The sequence below is a fragment of the Zingiber officinale genome, chromosome 6B, assembly GCF_018446385.1.
Source record: "Zingiber officinale cultivar Zhangliang chromosome 6B, Zo_v1.1, whole genome shotgun sequence".
NCBI classification, from domain to species: domain Eukaryota; kingdom Viridiplantae; phylum Streptophyta; class Magnoliopsida; order Zingiberales; family Zingiberaceae; genus Zingiber; species Zingiber officinale.
In genome coordinates this window covers 97,917,319-97,940,704 of record NC_055996.1, presented here as the reverse complement: position 1 = coordinate 97,940,704, position 23,386 = coordinate 97,917,319, and the positions used below count along the sequence as shown (strand labels likewise).

At 33.7% G+C, this 23,386-nt stretch overlaps 1 protein-coding gene across 2 annotated transcripts; it reads left to right on the top strand.

Moving 5' to 3' along the window:
* Positions 1–5,237: 5,237 nt before the first annotated feature.
* On the top strand, positions 5,238–22,678 carry LOC121988375 (adenylate kinase 5, chloroplastic-like). Of its 2 annotated transcripts, XM_042541760.1 has the most exons (19): positions 5,239–5,506; positions 5,575–5,679; positions 10,153–10,281; positions 10,355–10,489; positions 11,340–11,486; positions 12,860–12,934; positions 13,028–13,133; positions 14,609–14,649; positions 14,736–14,864; positions 16,589–16,624; positions 16,693–16,773; positions 16,861–16,999; positions 17,609–17,688; positions 17,766–17,831; positions 19,571–19,600; positions 19,683–19,792; positions 21,877–22,014; positions 22,326–22,355; positions 22,433–22,678. In XM_042541760.1, exons 1-19 carry the CDS (start codon positions 5,252–5,254, stop codon positions 22,458–22,460), a joined length of 1,860 nt encoding a protein of 619 aa, XP_042397694.1. In that variant the 5' UTR covers positions 5,239–5,251; the 3' UTR covers positions 22,461–22,678. The 2 variants fall into 2 exon arrangements, with proteins under 2 accessions (XP_042397695.1, XP_042397694.1); XM_042541761.1 differs by lacking the exons at positions 19,683–19,792; positions 21,877–22,014; positions 22,326–22,355; positions 22,433–22,678 and having other exon boundaries at positions 5,238–5,506; positions 19,500–19,600.
* Positions 22,679–23,386: the final 708 nt, after the last annotated feature.

Here is a 23,386-nt window from a genome sequence, read left to right as displayed (position 1 = left end):
TTGAAAATTATTTCCAATATAAAAGTTGAAAGCTTAGGTTTTTTTTTAAAGTTAAACTCTCCCAAGTAACTCTGGATTCTGTTAGCAATCTCTATTGCAATTTTTTAGTCGCTTATTCCTATCTTTTCTATGTTTTTTTTATGAATGTCGAAGGGAGAGGGTTAGGTGGATTAAGTTAACACCAAAAATACCAAGCATAAAACACCAACTAACTTAACTAACTTGAAAAACACTATTTACTTTTTACATATTTTTCACTAACTTAACCCAGGTTGTCATTGCATCAAAAAGGGGGAGATTGTTGGTGCGGTTAGCACTAATAGTCTGACTTTGGTTTTGATGAATGAAAAAGAAGGTTAAGTTAGGTTTGTTTTGATCTAATATTTTGACTAAGTGTGCAAGAGAAATCCAGCTAGGTCAACGGGCCGATCAGATAGCTGGTGCGAAGTCCAGATAGGTCGATGGGTTGACCGGATATCTGGTATGAAGCCCAACTAGGTAGACAGACTGACCGGATAGCTAGCACGAAGCCCAGCTAGGTCGACGGACTGATCGGAAGCTAGAACGAAGTCCAGATAGGTCGACGGGTTGACCGAATGTCTGGCAGGTGAGTTAAGGTAAGTCACTGGAGGAGAGTGACTTGGTGAGGATGCGTTCTTCGTTCGAGGGAACAATAGACATCGATCCAACTTAGAATCATTTCGGGAATCTAAGTTGAGATCGTGACTAGATTCTGGTCTCGGTGAGATAGAATCTAATTACTACCCTTTTTACTATAATTGTGCTAACACTTTATTTTACATGGTAGTATAATTTGTATTTACCTCAAACTAACATTTTCTTGCAGGAAATTAATGTGCTGGAAAATGGTGGTCCGGGCACCCAGAAGGGATCTGGGCGCCCAGAGCTGGTCTAGGCGCCCGGAAAGGATGTGGGCATGCGGAAGGGATCCGGGCGCTCGGAATACAAAAACTTATCTCGTCGCCACGTGGAGCGCGCTGATTGGCTAGGCCAATGTCATGGTCCAGGCGCCCGGAAGGAATCAGGGGGGCACGGAGCACTCCTATAAAAGGAGCCTTCCTCCAGAGTTACGGACAGCAACTTCCTCTATGATTGCTCTGTTGTGCTCTTCTCCTACGACACTGCGAGACTCTTCCGGCAACCTACGATTCAACTTCTTTCTTTGTATTGTCAGTATTATTTTAATTATTCTTGTACTTAAGTTTGTACTATCTTACGAATTATTAGAGATTGTCCAACGAAAGCACTCGACGAATGCAAGCCTTGGAGTAGGAGTCGACGAAGGCTCAGAACCAAGTAAAATTAGTTTGTGTTAGCGTTGTGCCTTTTATTTTTGCGCTGCGTACTCGATTTAATAACTATTTTTTTTCGATCGCTATTCACCCCCCCTCCCCTCTAGCAAACTCCATGATCCAACAGTCATAACTAGCATCCATGTTTAACCCTTAACATCCTAGTGTCTCTAGTCAGTGAGAAAATTGCTGCTTGGTGAACTAAGGAATATAACATGTGCTAGTCTTACAGAATTGTTGATGTCCGAATGCATCAATTTAACGACTAGAAAAATTCTAATACTTTCATAATTACACATGTAGAGATAATCACAAGTTATGATCCAATCACAAATTTTTTTCATGCTATGAATTGTATTGCGGACACCCAATAAATGAGTTTAAGACCATCAAACATATAATATACACTCAAATAGTGAATCTATATTTATCAAATAAATAGTAAAATATAAGGTGATTATCTTAGGACATCCCTCAAAATCTAATAGTAAGTGCCCTCAAAATTCTAATGACACTCAACAGATAAACCCAAATATGCTTTCTATTTTCAAGTTTCTTGATAAGATAATAGATGCATCCATTTATAGATAGTTAAATCTTAAAAAAATACCATGCAACAAGAACATATATATTCTTAAACTGTGATGAGGTTAAACTCTACATAAAGTAAGTTAACTTTTATATTCAAATATTTATCCCCTTATGCTTGATTGTTATACCATATGTCTTAAAATTATCTTCCTTGACAACTTTTACAAACAACAACTATAACTACAAAATCCATCAATAGGTGCAAGTGAGGTAGAGAAAAGTTAGAGATGGGATTTATATTCTGGTTTGAAATATATGCAAGTTAGAGACTAAATTTTTTCTTCAAGTATATTATTAGCGACCGATAATTTATATCATAACTATTTTTCTAAGTGAATAATCGTAGAATATCAAATATGCAAGATGAAAGAATAATGTATTTTGCATCAGGAGATCTTTGTAACATAAGAGTTTACTTTGGTTACTATGTTAATAACTTCAAATTTCACATGGCATGACACAATTTACACACACTGACCTATAATTTAGGTATTTGTGTAAAATAATCTATCAACGTCAGTAATACTGAATTTAATTATTATAGTATACTTGACAAAATTATTGAGGTTGAATATCCTGCTTTATCCATAAAAAAGTGTGTATTATTCAAATATTTATGGTATGATTCAACTTTAAGAATAGATACTAGAATACATTCAAACTATAATTTAGCTTAGGTTTATGCAAATAAAAGATTCAACAAGTTTGATCCTTTATTTTTGCAGTACAAGTTGCTCATGTTTTCTATTTTAAATACTTAATGAAGAGAAGAAGATCTAGTGAATAGTTAGCAGTTTGCTGAATGAAGGCTCACTTGATCATAGAAATGCCAAACTCTATCACGGCCCAAAACCATAATGCAGTTCAAAATGAGAAAGTAGAGATACATTTAATTGATTTACAAATTTAATCCACATCTCAATTACTTATAGATATTGTTATATTTGATAGACATTCTAAGACAATCGGCCTTATAGAATGCACTATTTATTGGATAAATAAAGATTCACTATTTGAGTATACATTCTTTATATATACGGTTGAATCTTAAATATATTTACTAAATGTCCGTAATATAATTTATAGCATGAGAGAATTTGTGATAAGATCATAACTAGTGAGCATCTCTATATATGTAATTATGAATGTATTGAAATATTTCCTAGTCGAAAAATTAATGAGTTCGAACATCATCTATTCTGAGAGACTAGCACATGTTATACTCCTTGGTTTAACCAAGAAGTTGCTCCTCACTAGCTAGAGACATTAGAATGTCGAGAGTTATGTTAGTCCTGTGTAGGCCGTCGAGGAAGAAGACAATGCCCGCCGCCTCTTAGAGCAACGTCGCTGCCTCCTCCCTTCCCGGGCGGTAGTTGCTTTTGTCCTCTACTGTCATCAACCACACCATGGTTTGCAGGTTCCGCCAACCGTCGATCAACCCTCACTGCCCTGAGCCGTCTAAGAAGAAGATTAGGTAATGATCGATTAATGGTTTAATTAGGTTAAAGTTCTTAATTAGTTAATATTATTAATTAAATTAATAGTTGGGTTAAATTAATAGACTAATTATATAAGAATTATTGGACATAGTTAATATGCTATGTTACGTGATAATTGATTGATTAATATGAATCATGGATTAATTAAGAAGTCAATTAATTAATTAATAGATTGATTATTTAAATGGAATTAGATAAATTTTGATTAAATCATATTGTCATTGATCTGAGTTTAATGGATTTGTTTATGATTAATTAGGATAATTAATTGTCTATACTAATTGTTAAATTAATAATGTGATTTGGAAATAATAGAAGTTGATTAATTGATAGTAATTGATTAATCAATTAGCTGATTAATTATAAATTACAGATTCATTTTGATTATTATGATTAATTAATGGATTAGTTGTTGATTTCTTGGTTAAATAATAAGTTGTTATAAATAAACCATAAGTAAATTGAAAAATTGATAGGTCGTGAATTAATCAAATAAGAATTGGTTACACCACAAGGTCGTGATCCCTTTGTTGAAATTTTTGTGTATATATATATATTATGAAAATTTAATAATATATATTTATTTCTTTCATATTCAATGGCTTGGCAAATAATTCTTTTCACAAATAACATATTCCCACTAAGGCATTGCATATAAAAACAAATTATAGTGGAATGATCTTGTGTTTAAGAGATAAAATTGTTCTAATAAGGTGACAAGTTGGGTGTTATGCCACTGTTAAAAGAGCCCGGATTCTCTGGATCGTTTTTGTTGTTTAGAGGATGTTTCCTTTCCATATATTGATGGGGATACATGGTCCCTACCTATTTTACAAGTGGGGACTATGTATCTCCACCAATGCATAGAAAAAGAGCATCCTTTAGACCGTAAAAAATGATCCAGAGGATCTCCTCTCCTATTAAAACTACCTAATCATTTATTTCGCTGCTAGAGTTCCCTTTTGCATACATACTATCATACTTTTATAAATCTAATATATGTATATGGAGAAAAAAAATTATAACTTTGTAAGTTTGATATAAATGTAAGGAGAAAAATTATAACTTTACAACTCTAACATATATGCACAGAGGAAAAAAAATACTTACTTTGTAACTTTGATTTATGAAAAAATAATTATTTTAGGTCCATAGCATGCAATTTTGTTTAAAATTGTTATATAGTCATAATTGTCTAAAGTAACGTAGCAATTGTAGCAATTTAAAAAGGAGGTCCATGAATATATGAATATATGAGAGTGTATATTTTTTAAATATAGAGTAGTTTAGGTCAGATAGCAATTTTATATAAAACTACTTTAATTTTTTTTAAAAAAAATAAAAACATATATCAATTGTAGAAGGTTTTAGGTAATGTATTTAAGTGTTTTTTTATAAAGAAATTAGAGTAGTTTAGGGGTCATGTAAAATAAGTTTTTTTAAAAAATAAATTTAAAAATCATGTATTAAGTTTAAATTGTACAGTATAATTTATATCATTTTTTTATTTTTTGTAAAAAATATTTTTAACATTTTTTTTTAAAAAATTATAATTCACGTAGATTTTTTATAATTCATGTGAAGTTCCAACTGGCTTTGAAAGGCAAATTTAGAATGAAAAAAAATAATAAATGGAACATGGAGGAGGGGTGCCCTTTTTATTATAAAATAAAAGAAAAAAGAAAAAAAAAACCTTTAAAACGCTGCGCCATTTTATTTTTTGTCCTAAAAAATTAAGCTTATATCAAGGCCTAAGGCCTGCGTTGTGGGCCCATTAAAGGGCCACGCAACGCTTTCCTTAGTTTATCCAAGCAAGAAGCCTTGTGCTACGACTACGAGTGGTTAGTAATGCGCTCGTTATCATCTCAATTCCGCAGTCCCTCTAACCTCCTCCAACTTTGCAACGAGAACGAAGAGGCAATGGCCACTGCCGGCGCCGTCATCCCCGCCGCATCCACCATAACCTACCGCACGAGAACTTCCGCCACATGCACCGGCCCTCTTTCCTCCTTTTCCTCCTCCCCCTCTCGTCATCATCGCCTCCCTCGCCCGTTCCGTCTCCGGTCCGGGAATCCTTCGTGGAAAAGAAGCCCTAAGTCTAGGGTATGTTCTTCGAGATTTTTTAATTGAAGATCTTTGCCGCAATTGCTGATCTTTTATCGCTTGCGCAGGACTTGCGGTTGGTTTGTTACGCCGCCAAACAGCCGCTCAAGGTGATGATATCGGGGGCTCCTGCCTCCGGAAAAGGAACTCAGTGTGAGATGATCGTGAAGAAGGTGCGTTCTCTATCTTCATGCTATGCCACTATGCAATTTTCAGCGTGAAAGTTTGCATAGAAGGATCAGTCTCCCCAGTTGATGGAGACTTGACAATATACATGGACTGGAATTCTCTAAAAAAATTCTATTGTTAACCCAAACAATTTGCACAACCAACGTATTGATTGAAGTGAGGTACCAACTGTATTTGAGTCAGAACAAAAAAATATCACGGAGAAAAAAAGTGTAGAAGATTTGTTAAGATGACGAATTTATAGAGTGACGAGATAGGATTAAATAAAATATTACCATATGTGAGTAGCTAGATGGAGTTCCAATAGATGGTCAAATGATAGAAAATGCATATAAAACACGATGAGCTTATTCAAAGACAACTAATAATTTCTATAGTTGAACAAGATGAATTGTAGAATTAAAGAGGTTAGATGTAAGGGAAGACCAAATACAATTCTACTTTGCCATATGACCTTTCATAGAATTCATTGGCTTGACAAAATCTCTATAGCCACACCAAATAGTGTGATTTGGTTTTTTGTTGTATGGTATTGGATTTCACTAGGTGCAATGTGAAGAGGGAAATGCCACAAAATAATTAGTCGAAATCGTATGAACATCCTTGCAAATACAATTTTGCATATTTACCACATAATTTTAGTTATGTAATATCCCATTCTAAATTAAATTTTTGCATATATGTCATTGGGGAATTCTTTTTTCTTAAGATAGTAAATAAAGTAATATTTAGTAATATTATCCTAATTTTTCTATATATGAAATGAAGTTTAAAATATAATACAATTTTTTCTTCAATATACTTTATTTGTTTAGTATTTGGACATTTTAATTTTAGTTATGTAATATCCCAGTCTAAATTAAAATTTTGCTTATATGCCATTCGGGAATTCTTTTTTTCTTAAGATGGTAAATAAAGTAATAATTAGTAATATTATCCTAATTTTTCAGATATATGAAATGAAGTTTAAAATATATCACTTATCGATAATACAATTTTTTCTTCAATATACTTTATTTGTTTAGTATTTCAAAATGACATTTTAATATTTCTAGAATTACATTGGTAAATTTCACAAAGGATACACCTAAAGTTAAGAATTTCTCAACAATGGTATTTGGTATCAGAAGTTTCCAAAGGATGCATTTCTCTCACCTTTTTCTTTTAGATACCAAAAATACCCCTTTATTCCCACTATCCCCTTATGTGCAAGAGCCATCATGTTGGCCCAGTCAAATCACCTTGGTGACCTTGAACATGAAAATGTTGTACCCCGAGTGCTTTGACCACTGGTTTTGATGTTTGGGCAAAAGATTTAAATTAGGCTTTTCATAGTGATCTAATGTGTGTGTCTAAGTGCGTAGGATTTAGAAATACACACAGGTATACTCGATGACGGGTATGTGGAAGTATGGAGAAAGGTGGTATGAGACACCTGAGGGACCGGAGGATGAAGAGTATTGAAGGTAGGTACACCTAGAGCACAAGACGCAAACAGTCAAGAAGGATAGCAAGGGAATAGAGCCGACAGGCTCGGTGCATCCGAGGGACGAGAAACTTAGCAAAAAAGTCAAGGTAAATTGATGTGAGATGAGATTGAGTGAACTTGTATTCGAGCGAAGAGTAAAACTCAACCTAGGCAGACTCAGCCGTAGAAGGCTGAAGTCAAAATTTCGAGCAACCGAAAAGGTTTTTCTGACGATCGGAACTATGAGCGATCAGAACTATGTTCGATCAACTGGTGCATAGGATAAGGAGTCATCTCGATGAACAAGATATGGAGTCAATTAATACAGGAGATTCGGGTGAAGATTCTAATTGATCAGAGTTGTAGTCGAAGTTTTTGGGTGACCGGAAGGACTCGTGAATGAAGCCAACTAAAGAAGTCAGGCGATTGAAAGTGCGGTCAATCAAAAAGTGTTATGGGCTACTAGAACCTTTCCACATCAGCAACTTCATAACAACAAGACACTTTGTGGAGGAAGCTTATAAATAAGACAATAGGCTTGAAGCAAAACATAGACATAGACACATAAATCAATAATTGTATTCTCCTTTTTTAGAGCCTTCGAGTGTTTTATTTATTGTTTTACTTGCTTACTGGTGTAATTGTCCACTTCCGACACTTTATCAAAGAAGAGAAAGATAGTGAACTCAGTGTGCATCGGCTGTGGACTATCAATTCTAGGAAATTGTGAACCACATAAATTGACATGTTCTATGGTGTGTGCTTGTATTTTGATCTAACTTTCGCTAACTTGTGTGTTTATCTTTCTGAAATTGTAGTAAGAGAAAATTATTTTACAATTTATAGGCACACTATTCACCCACTCCCCCTCTAGAGATCCTACCTAAGGGACTTAATAGAAAATATGAGTAAAACTTTGGAGTAACTGTCTCAGGAACACATTCATGCTGTTTTTTTTTGTATTTCATGCACGAGAAGAACATCAAGGTATTTTGGTCAAGGAACCATCGCAAACATGTCAAAATGCAAAGAAAGACCATATTTTAATCAATGTTGTCCTAGGAACATGTCCATGCTTTATTTTTGTATATCATCATGGGAGGTCATCAAAGTGATTTGTTTAATCACCTTAATGTACTAAAATCATTGATTGAAATATCGTTCCGTGCCGATCATAGACGGTTTTTACCGTTCCGACATTAGAGCGTAACTAGCACTATATGCGTGACAATTTCGTGTGGCGTCATCACGTGCATCACGCGCACGTGTCGCACGACAAAATGTGGGTCCTAGGCGTCCCGCGACGCTCTAGCGTCTCAAGATGCCTTCGGCGCCGCCAACAGCGTCTCCCGACATGCGATGTTGTTGTTCCAAAGAAAATTAAAAATGTGATTTAATGAATTCAAACAATTCCTAACTTAAGTGTAATATTTCGTAATGACTTTCATAAATCCTAATTAAATTATCCTAATAAAATATAAAAAAAAATATTTAAAATTTTGAAAATAATAATAAATTTTATTAATTGACAATCTGAATTATTTTTATTTTATTTTATTTAAAAAAATCTAAAAAAAATTCTAATAAATCATATTTATATTTTGATATATTTTTTTATTTTTTTTACTATTTTAATATTTAATTAATATTCTGATTTTGTTTACTATTTTAAATATTTATTATTTAAATTAATAATTAATTAAATGAATAAATTTTATATAATTATTATATATAAAATAGTATCTTTGTATTAATTTATATAATTATGATTATTTAATCTGGGTGTTGAAGAACTATTGAGTTGACCTAAGCAAAAACTTTCATTTGATTCTCGCCACAGCTTTTGGTATTAGGAAGGTAACATATTATGATGTATCAATTTTATTTTGAGTTATTGATATATCAATTTTCTTTAAAGAAAATTATATTTAATTATTTTTCTAACAATATTAAGTTGTTCAATAATGGAGAACTTATATAAAATCAATGTACAGTTTATTTTTAAATTATACATAATAAACATAATTATCTAAGAATTACTATATATAAATAAAAAAAATACCGAAATCATATTGGCACGATACGATAATGAAACTGTATCATTCCGGTCTAGGACTGAAACCTCGGCACAGGTTGAGATTTTAAAACTTGCCTAAAACAACTAACAAATCAAATATATCGCAGTGGTACCCTTGTGCAAAATAATAATATTGAGGTCCGCAAAATAGAATGAAAAAAAAATAATGCTCATAACATTAAAGATAATTTCAGTTTCTAAAAGAAAGAGGTGAAGGCTGCGTACAATGGATCCTTCCCCGGGACCCCGTATGGCAGGAGCTTCGTGCGCTGGGCTGCCCTTTTTGTAAAAGAAAGAGGTGAGAGGAAGTGTGCCCTTCAGGACTTGTTTAAACCAGGTGCATCTGTTGGAAATTGTCAGTTTTAAGCGTCTTTTATGAAATATTCCAATTACATTTAAATAGGAGTAGATGATTGAAACAATGTAAAAGGAAAAATGAAAAGGAAGGGGATAAAATGAAATTAAACAATTGTCAAAATAATAATAAGGATATTTTGGGTATTAATTTTGACCAAACATCATTAACGTAAGTTTAATTCAAATCAATGGTATTTATGAGATATTTGTAAATTAGAAGGATATATATGAAATAATAGATTCTATAATGGTAAATATGAAATTTGTTGTTTTCAAAGGGTAACTAGGTGTTTGCCCCAAACAATCAATGCATCTTCAGATATAGAATGTCTATCTACTTGTATTCCGTCTATATGGCTCCAAAATCATCATCGTCATCAAGTCATGCTTGTCCCAAACAAGATGGATCTGTTACACATTTACTCTGTAATTTTTATGGCTGCAATTATAGTTCAATTGCAATATTAACCAGTCACAGAAACTTCAATTGCACTTGGTTTTCAATTATCATTTACATCTTAAAAGATTCTCATTTGGTGTTAATCTATATTCTAGTATGGGTTGGTGCACATCTCAACCGGAGATCTTCTGCGATCAGAAGTTGCTGCAGAGACAGAGATTGGAAAGAAGGCAAAAGAATTCATGGATAATGGGATGCTTGTACCAGATGAAATAGTTACAAATGTATACTCTTAAGCTTCTGGCACCTTTGCATTTCATTCCAAAGCCTTCTAACTGTACTGCTTTTCATGGTCAGATGGTTTTATCACGGCTGTCACAAAATGATGTGAGAGAGAAAGGATGGCTTCTTGATGGGTATCCGAGGAGTTCATCGCAAGCAGCGAGCCTTGAGGGGGTGAAACTAAGACCTGATGTGTTCATTCTCCTAGATGTATGTCATTTGTGGTCATAATATTAGTTTTTTTTTTTTGCTAGATAAAATTAACTCCTGATCATTTAATACAATCTCATTGATGCATGGAAAGTATGCTTTCAGTAATCCATATTTAATTGGTTTTGTGGAAGATCTTGGCTTCTCATCTGTTGAGCCTTGCAATGGGAAGGACATTTATATCTAAAACGTGATCATTTTAATTTATCTACCTTACAAATAATATGGTATTCGTTATCAAAGTGTAGTATCTGAATTTGCAATCCAATTTTCGTTTCAAGTTCTTGTATCTGCATGTGATGGTTAATGACACAACTTAAAATGGTAAAAAAAAAAATAGAAAGATAGTACTAACTTGACACAGGGCGAATACCAAAATTTGGAATTTCTCTTAAGAACTTAGGTGAGGATAAAAGAAGCATATGAGTACTTGACAATGAAAAGGTAATCTTTTTTTTAAAAAAATATTTTTTAAAAAACATGCTAATATTTTAATGAGTCTCTCTAACTTTTCATTGGAAAATTTAAACTGATTACAAAACATTCCACAAATATAGTCATCAAACAGAGAAGTGGGTAGTTACAGAACTTTGTTTATATTCACAGATAGATATGTAAAACATTTATGACCAAATTCTGCATTCCTGCTTCCTAGTTTCTAGCAAATTTTATGGAGTTAAGTCAAAGAGATTTAGTTAATTTTTCACAATGAGATTTATTTCAGACATGTGGATAGGTACATGTAAATTTAATTGATTTCAAATTTGTATATTACCTGCTGAATGCTCTGTAACAACACTCAAGGCCTAACAGGCTTGATTTTTCACATACTTCTACTGTTAACATTCAGGTTCCTGATGAAATTCTAATCGACAGATGCATCGGAAGAAGGCTGGACCCAGTTACTAGAAAGATTTATCATCTTAAGAACTTCCCTCCTGAGACGGAAGAAATTTCTGCACGGATAATAACTCGAACTGATGATAGTGAGGAAAAGGTCATTGTACTCTTCTCTTTCCTCAGTATTTATTATGCTTTTGCCTTTAGCTTACCCTTATCTTTTCCCACTATTTTCATGTTTTTCTTGGTTGTAAACTTGACACAACACCAAAATTGTACCGTTGAATTATCACAGATTTGGAATGAAGTTGATGAAGTGAAGAAGATAATAACCTCACCTAGAGAAAAACTCTCACATAAAAAAGTCAAATTGAAAATTATATTAATTTAAAAATAATTAAAATGCAAAACTGGACTCTCAACTTCTTTTATAGACGACTTGACAATAAATATTCTGAATAATAACAATAGACTAATCTTAATAGGGATTATAATTATTTTCTTTTTATTATCAAAATATAAAATGTTAATTACTGAATGATAAAAATCAAGTCTCTTATTTATTGCAAATGCAAGAATTTTCAATATTTTGCAATTTCTTTCCTTTTATTGTGGATGTGACATTCTGAAATTTATCTTCAATTTATTTTTTCTAAAATTATTTTCTTCATTTTGTTATTTGATTTCTTGCCTACATTATTCTCCCTCACTAAGGAGAACTCAACTCATGGTGAGTTGTTGGCTTCTCTTTTTAGGCAGTTGTTTAAGCACAAGGAACAATTGCTTTAGTAAGTAGTAACTTTGTCTAACAATGTTTCTTTATTATTTTTTATTCTGTGGACTTCCCTTCCAATGAGAAAGAAATCAATGCACTTTGTTAAAAGAATGATGTTAAAAGAATGATGTTTCATAATGGTGGTCAAAAGAATGATGTTAGCTAATTAGAGATTTTTTCTTTTCAATCAATAGTTTGTTGTTTCTGCTTCAAGTGTCATAGCATCTTAATAATTCTCCAGATAACACAGCATTGGTATCAATTGCAATTGAAAACCTAATGGTTGTCAAAAGAATACTGTAGTAAATCTTTGTTCAACATCTTAATTGTTGATGCATATTGAAATTTCTTCACTCAATAAATTTCCTGCATATCACCTGCATTTCCGAAGGGGAGCATTGGCACAACTGTAAAGTTATTATCGTGTGACCTAGAGGTCGTGGGTTCGAGTCTCGAAAACAGCCTCTTGCAAAATAAGGTAAGGCTGCATACAATAGACCCTTCCCCGGAACCCTACATTTGCAGGGACCTTATACACTGAGCTGCCTTTTTTATATCACATGCATTTCCATTCTGTAATTTCAAAGTACTTTGTGTTTTAATAGCATGTTGTGTTTTATTTGACAACATCAAATCATGAGTTTTTCTTGCACTCGGGAATCCATGCATTGTGGAATGTGATTATCAACAGCCTATGTCCCTTTTCTTTTATAAACATAACATCATCTAAATGGAGAGTGTTTTTCTATGGCCAGGTCAAATCACGTCTTGAGACATATAAGAGGAATTGTGACTCCATTTTGCCGATATACAAGGACTTGTTGAAGAAGGTGTATATTTTAACTATTAGATTCTATATCAATTTTGTACCAAAATGGGGAAAAGGTTGTGACATAATTTATCCAAATACTTGAATAACATAGGTCAATGGAAATCGTCCAAAAGAGAATGTGTTTGCCGACATTGACTCTCTGTTGCAGCAGATTAGTGATGATTTTGCAAAGACCAAATACTTGGAGGTAATTGATGGTAAACACTTTAGAACTTACAAGAAAAAATTAATTCTGATTTGCATCTTCATTGTCACATTGTGAAGTGAAGTGATAATGACAAGGGAAGCATTTCAACAAATTCATTATTGCTTGCAACTTTTAGATATTTATTGAAAGAATATGAGGAATTGAGGATTGCACATTATTATGATATTCGCTGAAACTAAGATGTATGTATCATATTCCTAGTAGCTTCAATACCTTGTCCTACAGGAGAAGAGTCAATTTGTTCTTGGGGAGATTTTGCACTTGATACTTCTTTATATTTTACCTCAGATGAATGCTGCTTTTTCTTTGGAAAAGCAAGAATTCAGTTCTTCCCATCCCTTATTAAAAATTTTAGCTAACCTATTATAATCCCTGAATATTTCCACGGTAAGGATCCACTTGTCTGGCTGCTGGCCCCTGATGATTGCTTCTCTATGAAATTAGCTTAGATGTCATATACTTTGGTGGCCTTTGTTTCCATGGCCCTCCTTAGGAAGGTGAGGACCACACTAGAGGTGAACTTTTTGGATGGATGGTTGTACACTTGACTTCTGTCAAAAGCCTTCCTATACCTTGTAACATCATTATTCCCTCAATTTGCATAGTGTGTAACTCCCAGGACAAAATACAAGAACAACTATGCTTCACCTGTCCTTATGCTATTCTTGGATAGTCCTGTTTGACAATACCCTCCCTTGTGTGCCCCAATTTGCATAGTGTGGGATTCCCAGGACAAAACACAAAAAGAACTATGCTGCACGTTCTCTTATACTGTTCTTGGATAGTCAACCTTGCTCGACAATGCTCCCCATGTGTTCTTTAGACACTGTCTTGTACATCTCCAGGTCTGTTTCAAAGAGGATTATGATCATGTTACACAGACTGATTGTTTGTTTGGCACAAACCATTTAAACCGAAAGAAATTATTGCATCTTCAAGCATCAAAGTTGTGTGGTGCGCAGGACAACCTGTCCAGAGGCTTGTCAAAAGCTGCTGCGGTCTCATGCAATCTAGATCGTCTATTATATTGATTTTGTTCCCTAAGACTAAATACAACATTGAATCATGTCATCTTTAGTATTTGGGAGTATAGCATACATTTTTTTTAAATTTGCTAAATTATGTGGGTGGGGCATACCCTCCCTTTCCCAGGATTCTTTACTTGGTTATATAGGAAATATGAAATCATTGAAGTGTTCAAAACTTGAGTGATTGTTATCCTTGATTTGCAAGTCTCTGCTTTTGCCTTTTACTTTAGTTACTGGAAAGATTTCAAATATCCTTTATAAAATCCGTAGGCCCAAATCTGAAGAATTTAGTTGAATTGATTTTGCTTGATTAAGTTTTTTCATTTCTCCCTGTAAAATTTCATGTGAATACAGTTATTTAGAACTTTCATATTGTCCCATATCTGTCATTTAAGCTACCATGTATCATGGTTTCCGTTGCATTTTACTTCACTAGGAAACTCAAAGAGCACTCTGAAATTCTCTTCATCAAGCAAGGTATGTATCAATCTTATTAGTGTAGCTTGATGACAATGCATCAAGAAAGTTATAAGATTCATTTTGTTTTAAATGCTCTTCCTCAGGAAGAATGGAGAGGTATTCCTACTAGACTGAATAATGTTCCTCATTCCAAAGAGATACGGACATATTTCTATGTTGATGTGCTACATGCTACTCAAAATGCTATCAATGATAAAAGAAGAAGAGTGAAGGTCAGATACTAAGAACTATTTTTCTTGTGAAGAACTTGAATAGTTGGTTGAGTTGTAGAAAATTGAATTTCCATACTTATCCATTTGCTTTTGTAGAATTCATAATGTTAGTTAAGAACCATGAAGTAAGATGTATATATACCTAAATGCACCTCTACCTTGTAATGTGGATCTAGTTATTGAGTTTTTTCTTGAGTTCCGTCTAGATGTTCAGTTTTGTCAATTTCTCAAAAAATTTTAAAATATTTATATTCTATGCAAAATTATCAAACTTGGTTCAAATTGAATCATTTGAGTTGGGACAAGTTATATTATGCAATTTTTATTTTAAAACCATATCTTTAAGAATAATATAACACAAGCAGGATGGTTAAAATGGCAGAAGGTGTCACGTGTTCTTTGTGATTGTAAGGTACCTCTAAAACTTAAAGAGAATATATGGTATGTTATATGAATCTGAATGTGGGACTTGAAATGAGCACACGAGTAAAAGATAAGAATCGCAGAGATGAGAATATTAAGGTGGATGTACAGATATAAGAAGATGCACATGATAAAAAATGATAATATTAGAGAAAAAGTCGAGGTTGCACCTATTGAGGGAAAATCCAAAGGATGCGTTTAAGATGCTACTAAAACCTTTTTCAGATCGGACTTTTTCAGTTTTTGTATTGAAATCTAAATGTCAAAAAAAGAAAATGTCAAGTTTGATTTTTTCCAGTTTTTGTATAGAAATCTATTTTTTTAAAACATCCTGAATTAAAAACTAAATTGACTCAAGAAGAAAACCTGAATTTCTGGTCAAGTCAGTCATGTTTTAGGGATAGACCTGTAAATTTGATTCCCTTGTAAAGTCCAAAATGGTCTTGGATGAATTTGTTTTCATATTTTCTTCAATTCAATGAGAAAAAATTGAATTGCAATTCTTACAACCTTGATGATCTCATATCATTCTTTAGATTCCTTGTGCTTCCATGAAGTTGTTCAACTTTTGAATATCCTTATGCTGGCCTCTATAGATGAGGAAAGAGTGTCTAGTTTTCCTCAATGTTTTGTCATGTCTGTTTGACATATTTTAAGGGTTAACTAATCAACATGAGACTCGTCGGCTTTCTATACTTTCATGTTTTCTTAGGCAAACAATTTTTTCCATCTGACTAGACTCCAATTTCTATAATTATTTTTGGTAAAGCAAGGTATTTTAGATTTAACTCCAACCATATTGACAAGACTAAGATACCAGCTGTAAGGACAAATTACACGGCCCTGCCATGTTGAGGCCTAATTGTATTTAGAATAATTGTATTTAGACTCGCTTTAGGTTCTGAAACTGGACATAGTACTCTAAAATGTACCCAAACAATAGAAATATTTATTTTATTATTTTTTATTCAATCTAATTTGGTTCACATGAATCAAATCCAATGCAACTCTGCAACTCTCCCCAATGATGATCTTTTGTGAATTTGTCTTTTTATCTCATATGATGCTCATGATCTCTAATGATGTACAAATGACAAATTTTCAAGGTGCTCATGTGGCTTAAATGGAAAAGAGTTGCAGATTTATTCCTACTGGGAATAAATCTTAGAATAATACTATCTCTGCTGATTTAGCAGCGAAGAAACATTAATTAGTTGTATCATTAAGGATATGATGTATATCTTTCTGCACACAGATTATTTTGTTGAAAGTTGAAACTAGTGCTTTTTTCTATCACACAGGTAGAGATCAACATTCCCGAGCTTAACCCAGAAATGGTAACCAATATTTTCAATGTTCCTCCACAAATTTGCTTTGTACCTTACTATTCCTCTGTGCTGTCCAGGATGTTTACAGAATTGGAACTCTTATGGAACTTGTACGAACTCTTGCTCTTTCATTTGCTGACGATGGAAAGTGCGTAAAAGTAAGTTGTCAATTCTGGACTAGGGCTGTAAAAATGGTTTTAAATTGTTCAGGTTAAGTTTTAAGAGTTGCCAATTGTCTATCTTAGGTTTGTGTTCAAGGATCAATGGGTGAAGGTGCACTTTCTGGAATGCCATTGCAGCTTGCTGGAACCCGAAAGATTCTTGAATTTATGGATTGGGGTGAATATGGTGCTCTAGGAACCTTTGTTAAAATTGGATCAATAGGTCTGCCACTAAAATCTAATTTCTTTCTTGTACCAGCATTACTTCTTGTTGAAATGTTTAATTGCTTATCATCATGTTCAATAGCTTACTATTTCATTTCCTGGGTTGGCTCCGACATTATAGTAAGGTCAAAGTAGCTGTAACGTAACCAACTTCATCAACAATTGAGCCTTGGATATTTGATCATAGATAGCATAAACTGAATTGTCATCCTGAACAGCAGATGAGAGCATATATTGTGTTTGAATAAAACATTTAAGTATCTAAAATTTAGTAACAAATCCTTCTCGTGAACAATTGTTGCTCTCCTCAAACATGCACCAAGCCACCAACCATCCTCTTAATAATGGTTCACAGCTAGAAAGCATATTAATTGTTGATTTTTAAGCCAAAACAGGGTTACTTCACACAAAATTTGATACACTAAAACCAATATATCATTTTTCACGTGTGCACCTGGCAATTCATTGCCCTTGTTCTGTTACAGTTATTCATGCAGAAATTATTTCCTAATGGCATCCATGTGGTTTCCTTTCAGGAACTTGATAACTTAGATAGCTATTATAAACAAATTTTTGCATGGTTAATTAATCTTCTGTCAGAAACTAGGTCCTAAAGAGGTTGAAGAACAAGATGATATATTTATTCTTGTAGCTCCACAAAATGCTGTTGGAAACTGTATAATTGATGTGAGTGATTATCATAAAAATCATTGTTTTATTGTTCATATAGAAAAATTTTGGCTAACTGCTGATTGTGTGCTTAGGACATGAAAGCTATGACAGATGCCGCCGGTGAACGTCCTGTGATTCTTATCAATCCCCGCCTTAAGGTTGTACAAATGTTTCTTAATATTCTGCAACTTCTCTCATATCAAAGATATGTTTTTCTCAATTTCTTTCTCAATCTTCTCATATGCAAGGAAACCACTTTCTGTAGTGTGGGCACTTTAACAGCTATACCGATTATGGGATCTCAAACACTTAATACAACTTATGTTTAAGCACAGTGTAACTGCACAATAGAATTTTTAGAGAATAAATCTTAATTGATGGAAGGATGATACTGAGTTTTGTTTTTGCACATTTAACTAATCAAAGACATAAATTCAGATGAAATCAGTTCTCTCTCCCCTTAGGTACCAACAAAAATGACAATCCATTGCATATCCAAACACCTCCCCTCAATATCTGGATTAAAAACCCATTTACATCATAGAACTCTCGGAAAATTAAATAATCTTGAATGATAAAGTTATGATATTAAGTTCTACTATTTAACAGATATAAGTATACCAATGACTAATATATTCGAGCTTTAGCTTGTCTTAGATGAAAATTTTCAAACAACTATGGGTGTGTTTTGTTCACAGAGGAATGGAATAAATATTTTAGGGAATAAAATAGAAATATCGAATATGCATTCCTTAGTTTGGTTTGCATAATGAAATAGGCACAAAATAACTATTCTAATTTTACAAAATAACTATGGGTGTGATTAGTAGAAATGTTACAAGAAATAAATAAATAATAATTTTTTAATGGAAACTTTTCTCTACTTAAATATTTTGTTTGACTTGTTTAGTTCACATGGTTTGCTCACTCGACCATCTAGCATGATTAGTCCGTCCGACATTCCCCTGGCTGACCCAGTCGACATAATTGGTAGAAGCAGACCAATTGAATCAATCGGTTACTAGTAGAAGCAGACCAATTGAATCAATCGGTTACTAGTAGAAGCAGACCAATTGAATCAATCGGTTAGTCTAGGTTCATTACCCTGCTTACACCTCTTGGCGCATCCAGGTTGATTGGCCTATTCACCCCAACTAGCCTTTCGACCCGTCAGCCCCGATTGACGTGATTTGGTTGTTTGCCCTAATTGGCTCATCCAACTTGACCAATTTGCGCAACCCACTTGATCATGTGACATCCTAGTACACCCGACCCCACCTAGCTCAAATACCTTCCCCAACCATTCGATTAAATAGTCACCCAACCACTTAGGCTTCCCTAACCCACTCAATTTGCCCAAACAATTTGATTTGCTTGACATATTCAATTGGACTGGATGCCTGAGCCAGGCCTATGCAGCTAGCTTGATGGTCCTTTCAATCTCTCTAGCCCCACTGTGTCCAACCTACCCAACTTGCCAAGTCAGGTGGGCCTTTCAGGCCAATCAGGGATGAAATGGATATAAGGAATAGCTACTCAAGAATTGTTGTCTTATGAATTGGTTAATAATTCAGTATGGATTGGTATTTTGATGCCACTTCTGAATGTCTATTCCATGGGAATTATAGCTATTCCTATAAATCAAATGCACCACTTGTTTTTTATGCATGAAGCGGCTTAACATTCTGCTGGTGGCCATGTAGCTTGATTTTTCCTCACATTAATTGTTTATTGTGATGTACAGACTGAGTATTCATTGCTTCAAGTACTTGAAAAGATTCTTCTGTACCTATGTATTGCTTGTCATTTTTTTCTCATGTTCTCAGGAATTTATGGTACATGTCGCTTAGAAATTTATCTCATTTTGATACTATTTTCCCACATCTGAGATTTTCAGGATTTGCCAGCATCAAGTGGCATAATGCAAGTACGTGAAACTTTACTTACACTAGCAATTTGCTAAAAAAATTCATCCGTGTTGTTTCTGAGCATTATTTGAATTTTTTAAGACAATGGGGAGAGCAGAGAGATTAGAATATGCTGCATCATTCGAGAATTGCTACTCCTTTCGGCTGCTGTATTATTCTGGAACACAGTATCCTATCATGGGCGCTTTAAGGTTACAATCTCTTTTACATTTCACTTTCTTGTATGTTGTAATTTCTAATTAAACAGAGAAAACCACTAGTTGAAAGGGAACTGAATTGCTATTAGCTCTACAACTCTGCTCCATTTTACCAAGTATCCTTTTCTAACCCTCAAACTGTTTCCCCAAATTAATAAATGATATGTCATCAATATTGATTTAGATGATTACAATATGCTCAAACATCTGGATGAACTGTCAAAAGTATAATATCGGCAAACTTTCAGTCAGCTTGATGAACATCATTTTGTATCAAAACTGTGTTGAAATTAATGTTGATGATATCCAGAAACTGGGTTTATTGGTGAATTTTAGCACAAATTTAATTTAAAATATAGTTTGTCAGGCTGTTTGGTGAAATGACTTGATGGCAAAATAGGATACTCTAGGACAGTGGAAATTTTTGAAGGAGGTTATGGAAGTTTTTCTTTATGAGGGACCTGATATGGTTGCCCTTTAATTTTGCCTATTGGATGAGGATCTCCTTCTAAGTCAAATTTAGGAGACCTACAGAATTTGTGCTGGCTTCTATATTTTCAGCTCTCTGTTTCATTACATGAGGGCATCTAAGTTCTTAAGTGTTAAAGGATTGCTCTTTTATATGGTATCAGAGCCATCACTGATCATCTCCTAATCCTCTTGAGAGTTGGTGTCGAGGAGAGATTGTATGCATGCCTAATCCTCACCATCCTTGAGATTAGTGTTCATCTTGTTCATTACTGTGCCAAGGCCAGGATTCTCATGAACATAGTTATGGGTGTTTGTTTCCTCAGATATCTTTGATCTGGCAGAATTTCTTTTATGCCCTTGTATAATATTGTTTGTTAATCAGCTCTAGGTGGCCTATGTCAGTTGCAATTAGCACAAAAATGGAGTTACATTGTCTCTCTAATCTCTTGAAGAATCTTGTTGATTTTATCAATCATCTTGTAACTCTGATGATATTTTGTTGTCTTGAAGTTGATACAAATCATCCTAGGCTAGGTGTGTCATCTGATTTGCTTTAGAAATCCGGAAACATCGGTGTGTTCATCCGATCATCTTCTTTTGGTTCAATACAGACTGAAGGTACTTGCAACATATTGAGTTTGATAGGGGTGGTAGAGGAAAGAATTATCTAATAATCTACTGATTTGCATTGATCTTTCTTTTTAGAATGTTAGAATCTTTGTATTTTTGTGTTGTATCACAGTCTATAAAATATGATGTCATGTATACAATAATTAATATCTTCAATCAACTGTTATCCCCATAATCATCTTGTTTCTACACTAAGCATCCAGAAAATCAAAACAGCGCCCTTCTTTATCCATATCATCGTAAGGGTGCCTTCTTTCAAAATCAAAACAGCATCTGACCTATATTTTTTCTGCCTAAAATATCCTTCACACTACAGTTTAGAGTTGTACAATACAACACCATTGGTGCTGCTTTGACCAAATCAGTTACAAACCTTTAACCAAAGCAATTCAACCTTGGAGCTACTTTGCTTTGATTTATGCTTCATCAAAGCAGTTCCAAACCTTGGTGCTGCTTCGACCAAAGCAAACCTTAATGTTGTTTTGACCAAAGCAACTCCAAGGTGATTTTTCTTTTGGTTTAGTTTTCTGTTTTTGTAAGGTTTTTTTTTGTTTTTTGTTTTTTTAATAGTAAAACAGAAAAAGAAGGAAAAGGAAAAAAGAAAAGAAATACAGCAGAAAATCTAAATAAAAAATTTATTTTTTTGTTTTCTAATAGTTAATTAGAAGAGAAAAAAAAGGAAAAGGAAACTTTGAGAGAGGGGTGCCCTTTTGATGATATGAATAAAGAAGGGCATAGGGCATTGTCTTGATTTTTTGCTATTAGCATATATTAGTGCTTAACTGTTTTGGTGCTACAAGCATTTCTGCAGACTCAGAATTTTGTTATCAATGTTCAATTCAGTTTTAGGATGGATCCTGGTTTACCCCTAGATCTTAGGATTAACATGTCTTTTTTGGTTTGCCTGCTTTGCATCGGTTGCCAATCAAATGGGACCTTTAAAATAGACAAATGTGATCATAAAATATGTGTTGCAGGATGTCTTACCCACAGGGTTATGAACTTTACAAGAGGATCGATGAATCACTGAAAAAAGAAAAGTATGTTCTTATAGCAACATTTCCTAAAAAGCCAACTGGCGAGGAGATCAACGACGCTTTTGAAGGAAAGCCAAGGTAAGAAATCACACTTCTGGAAAATGCATTTTTGTTGTGGAAAATCAGTACAATTTTGTATGAAACATTATGTAATTGTAAGGGTTAATTAACAATCAATCATGAACTTCAAAGCTATTAATAAATCTGTTATATCTATTATGTATCTTCACCTTATGGCATTTTTGTCATTTTGATACCTCATTAGATCTTGTCATAAGTATTTTCATGAATTTAAATATCAGTTTTTTTTTTAAACAAATTGTAGTTAAAACTATTGAATTAATAAATAATGGTTTGTTTGAATTTGATGCATGTGATTATTTCTGCAGAAATAGAGAGAAAAGAGCTGCTGGAGTCTGGTACGGTAACTCAATTTACAAACATTTGAATAACTAATACCAGAACAAAAGCTTATCTAGTTATATCTGCATGTCAGGGGCTTCTTGAGTAGCATACTGAGCTAGAGAATATTGAGCAAACAACAGAATGTGATTTACAATTTAGGTATTGTACTGATATGTAATCATATCCCTCTGGTGGCCAATTTCTCCAGGTACAGTCTTCTTTTGTTTGCCGATATATTGAGGTGGAATTGAATTGGAAAACCAAAGGAAAGCAGTTCTATCCAATGTCTGTTCATGATCTGGAGAATGATTGAAATTTCAATCCTCTTTTTGTTGTCGATTTTTGCTTTCCAAGAGTTTCTTTAATCTCAGTCGATTTTATTAATATTTCAAACACCTTTCTTAGAGATTACGTTAGACTTGATCTTACTCTATCACTTGGGTCAGCTTCATCAGAGTTTTAAATTACATATTAACATTCTGCCTTGATCTTGTAGATGATACTCTACTTCAGATTAATCCTTAGATGTATGTACATTTCAAGACATCCTATTTCGAGCATCTTTTCTTATTGTGCTATCTGCACTAAAACATGGCTTGGACGTCACTGTTAGTGAGCTTGAAATTGGTATTGATGTTTGCCAGTGAGTCTTGTTCTTGAGCCATCTAGAGTTAACTTCATGGCAAGCAATATGCAAATACCCATTTGACCGTTAAAGATATTGAATAACACCTAGATGTGTATAGCTTAACCTGTGGATCAATATGTCTTGACTCAACCCGATGCATGGGCAAGGCTGAGCATGACACGACATGACTCATTCATAAGAAAGTGATATCAAGTACGGTCCATTTCGTGATGCAAAATCATATCATGGGTAGTCTAATCCATTTGGCACTGATACCGCATCATAATAAGAAAAGGCAACTTTCGTTTTGTCAATAGAGTTTTGGTTTTGTGGTGGAAACACCTCATCTATTGTTAAAATTACATCGATCTCTGTGGAATCCTTTAGCAACTTAGCATTATGTTTCCGCAAAACTCC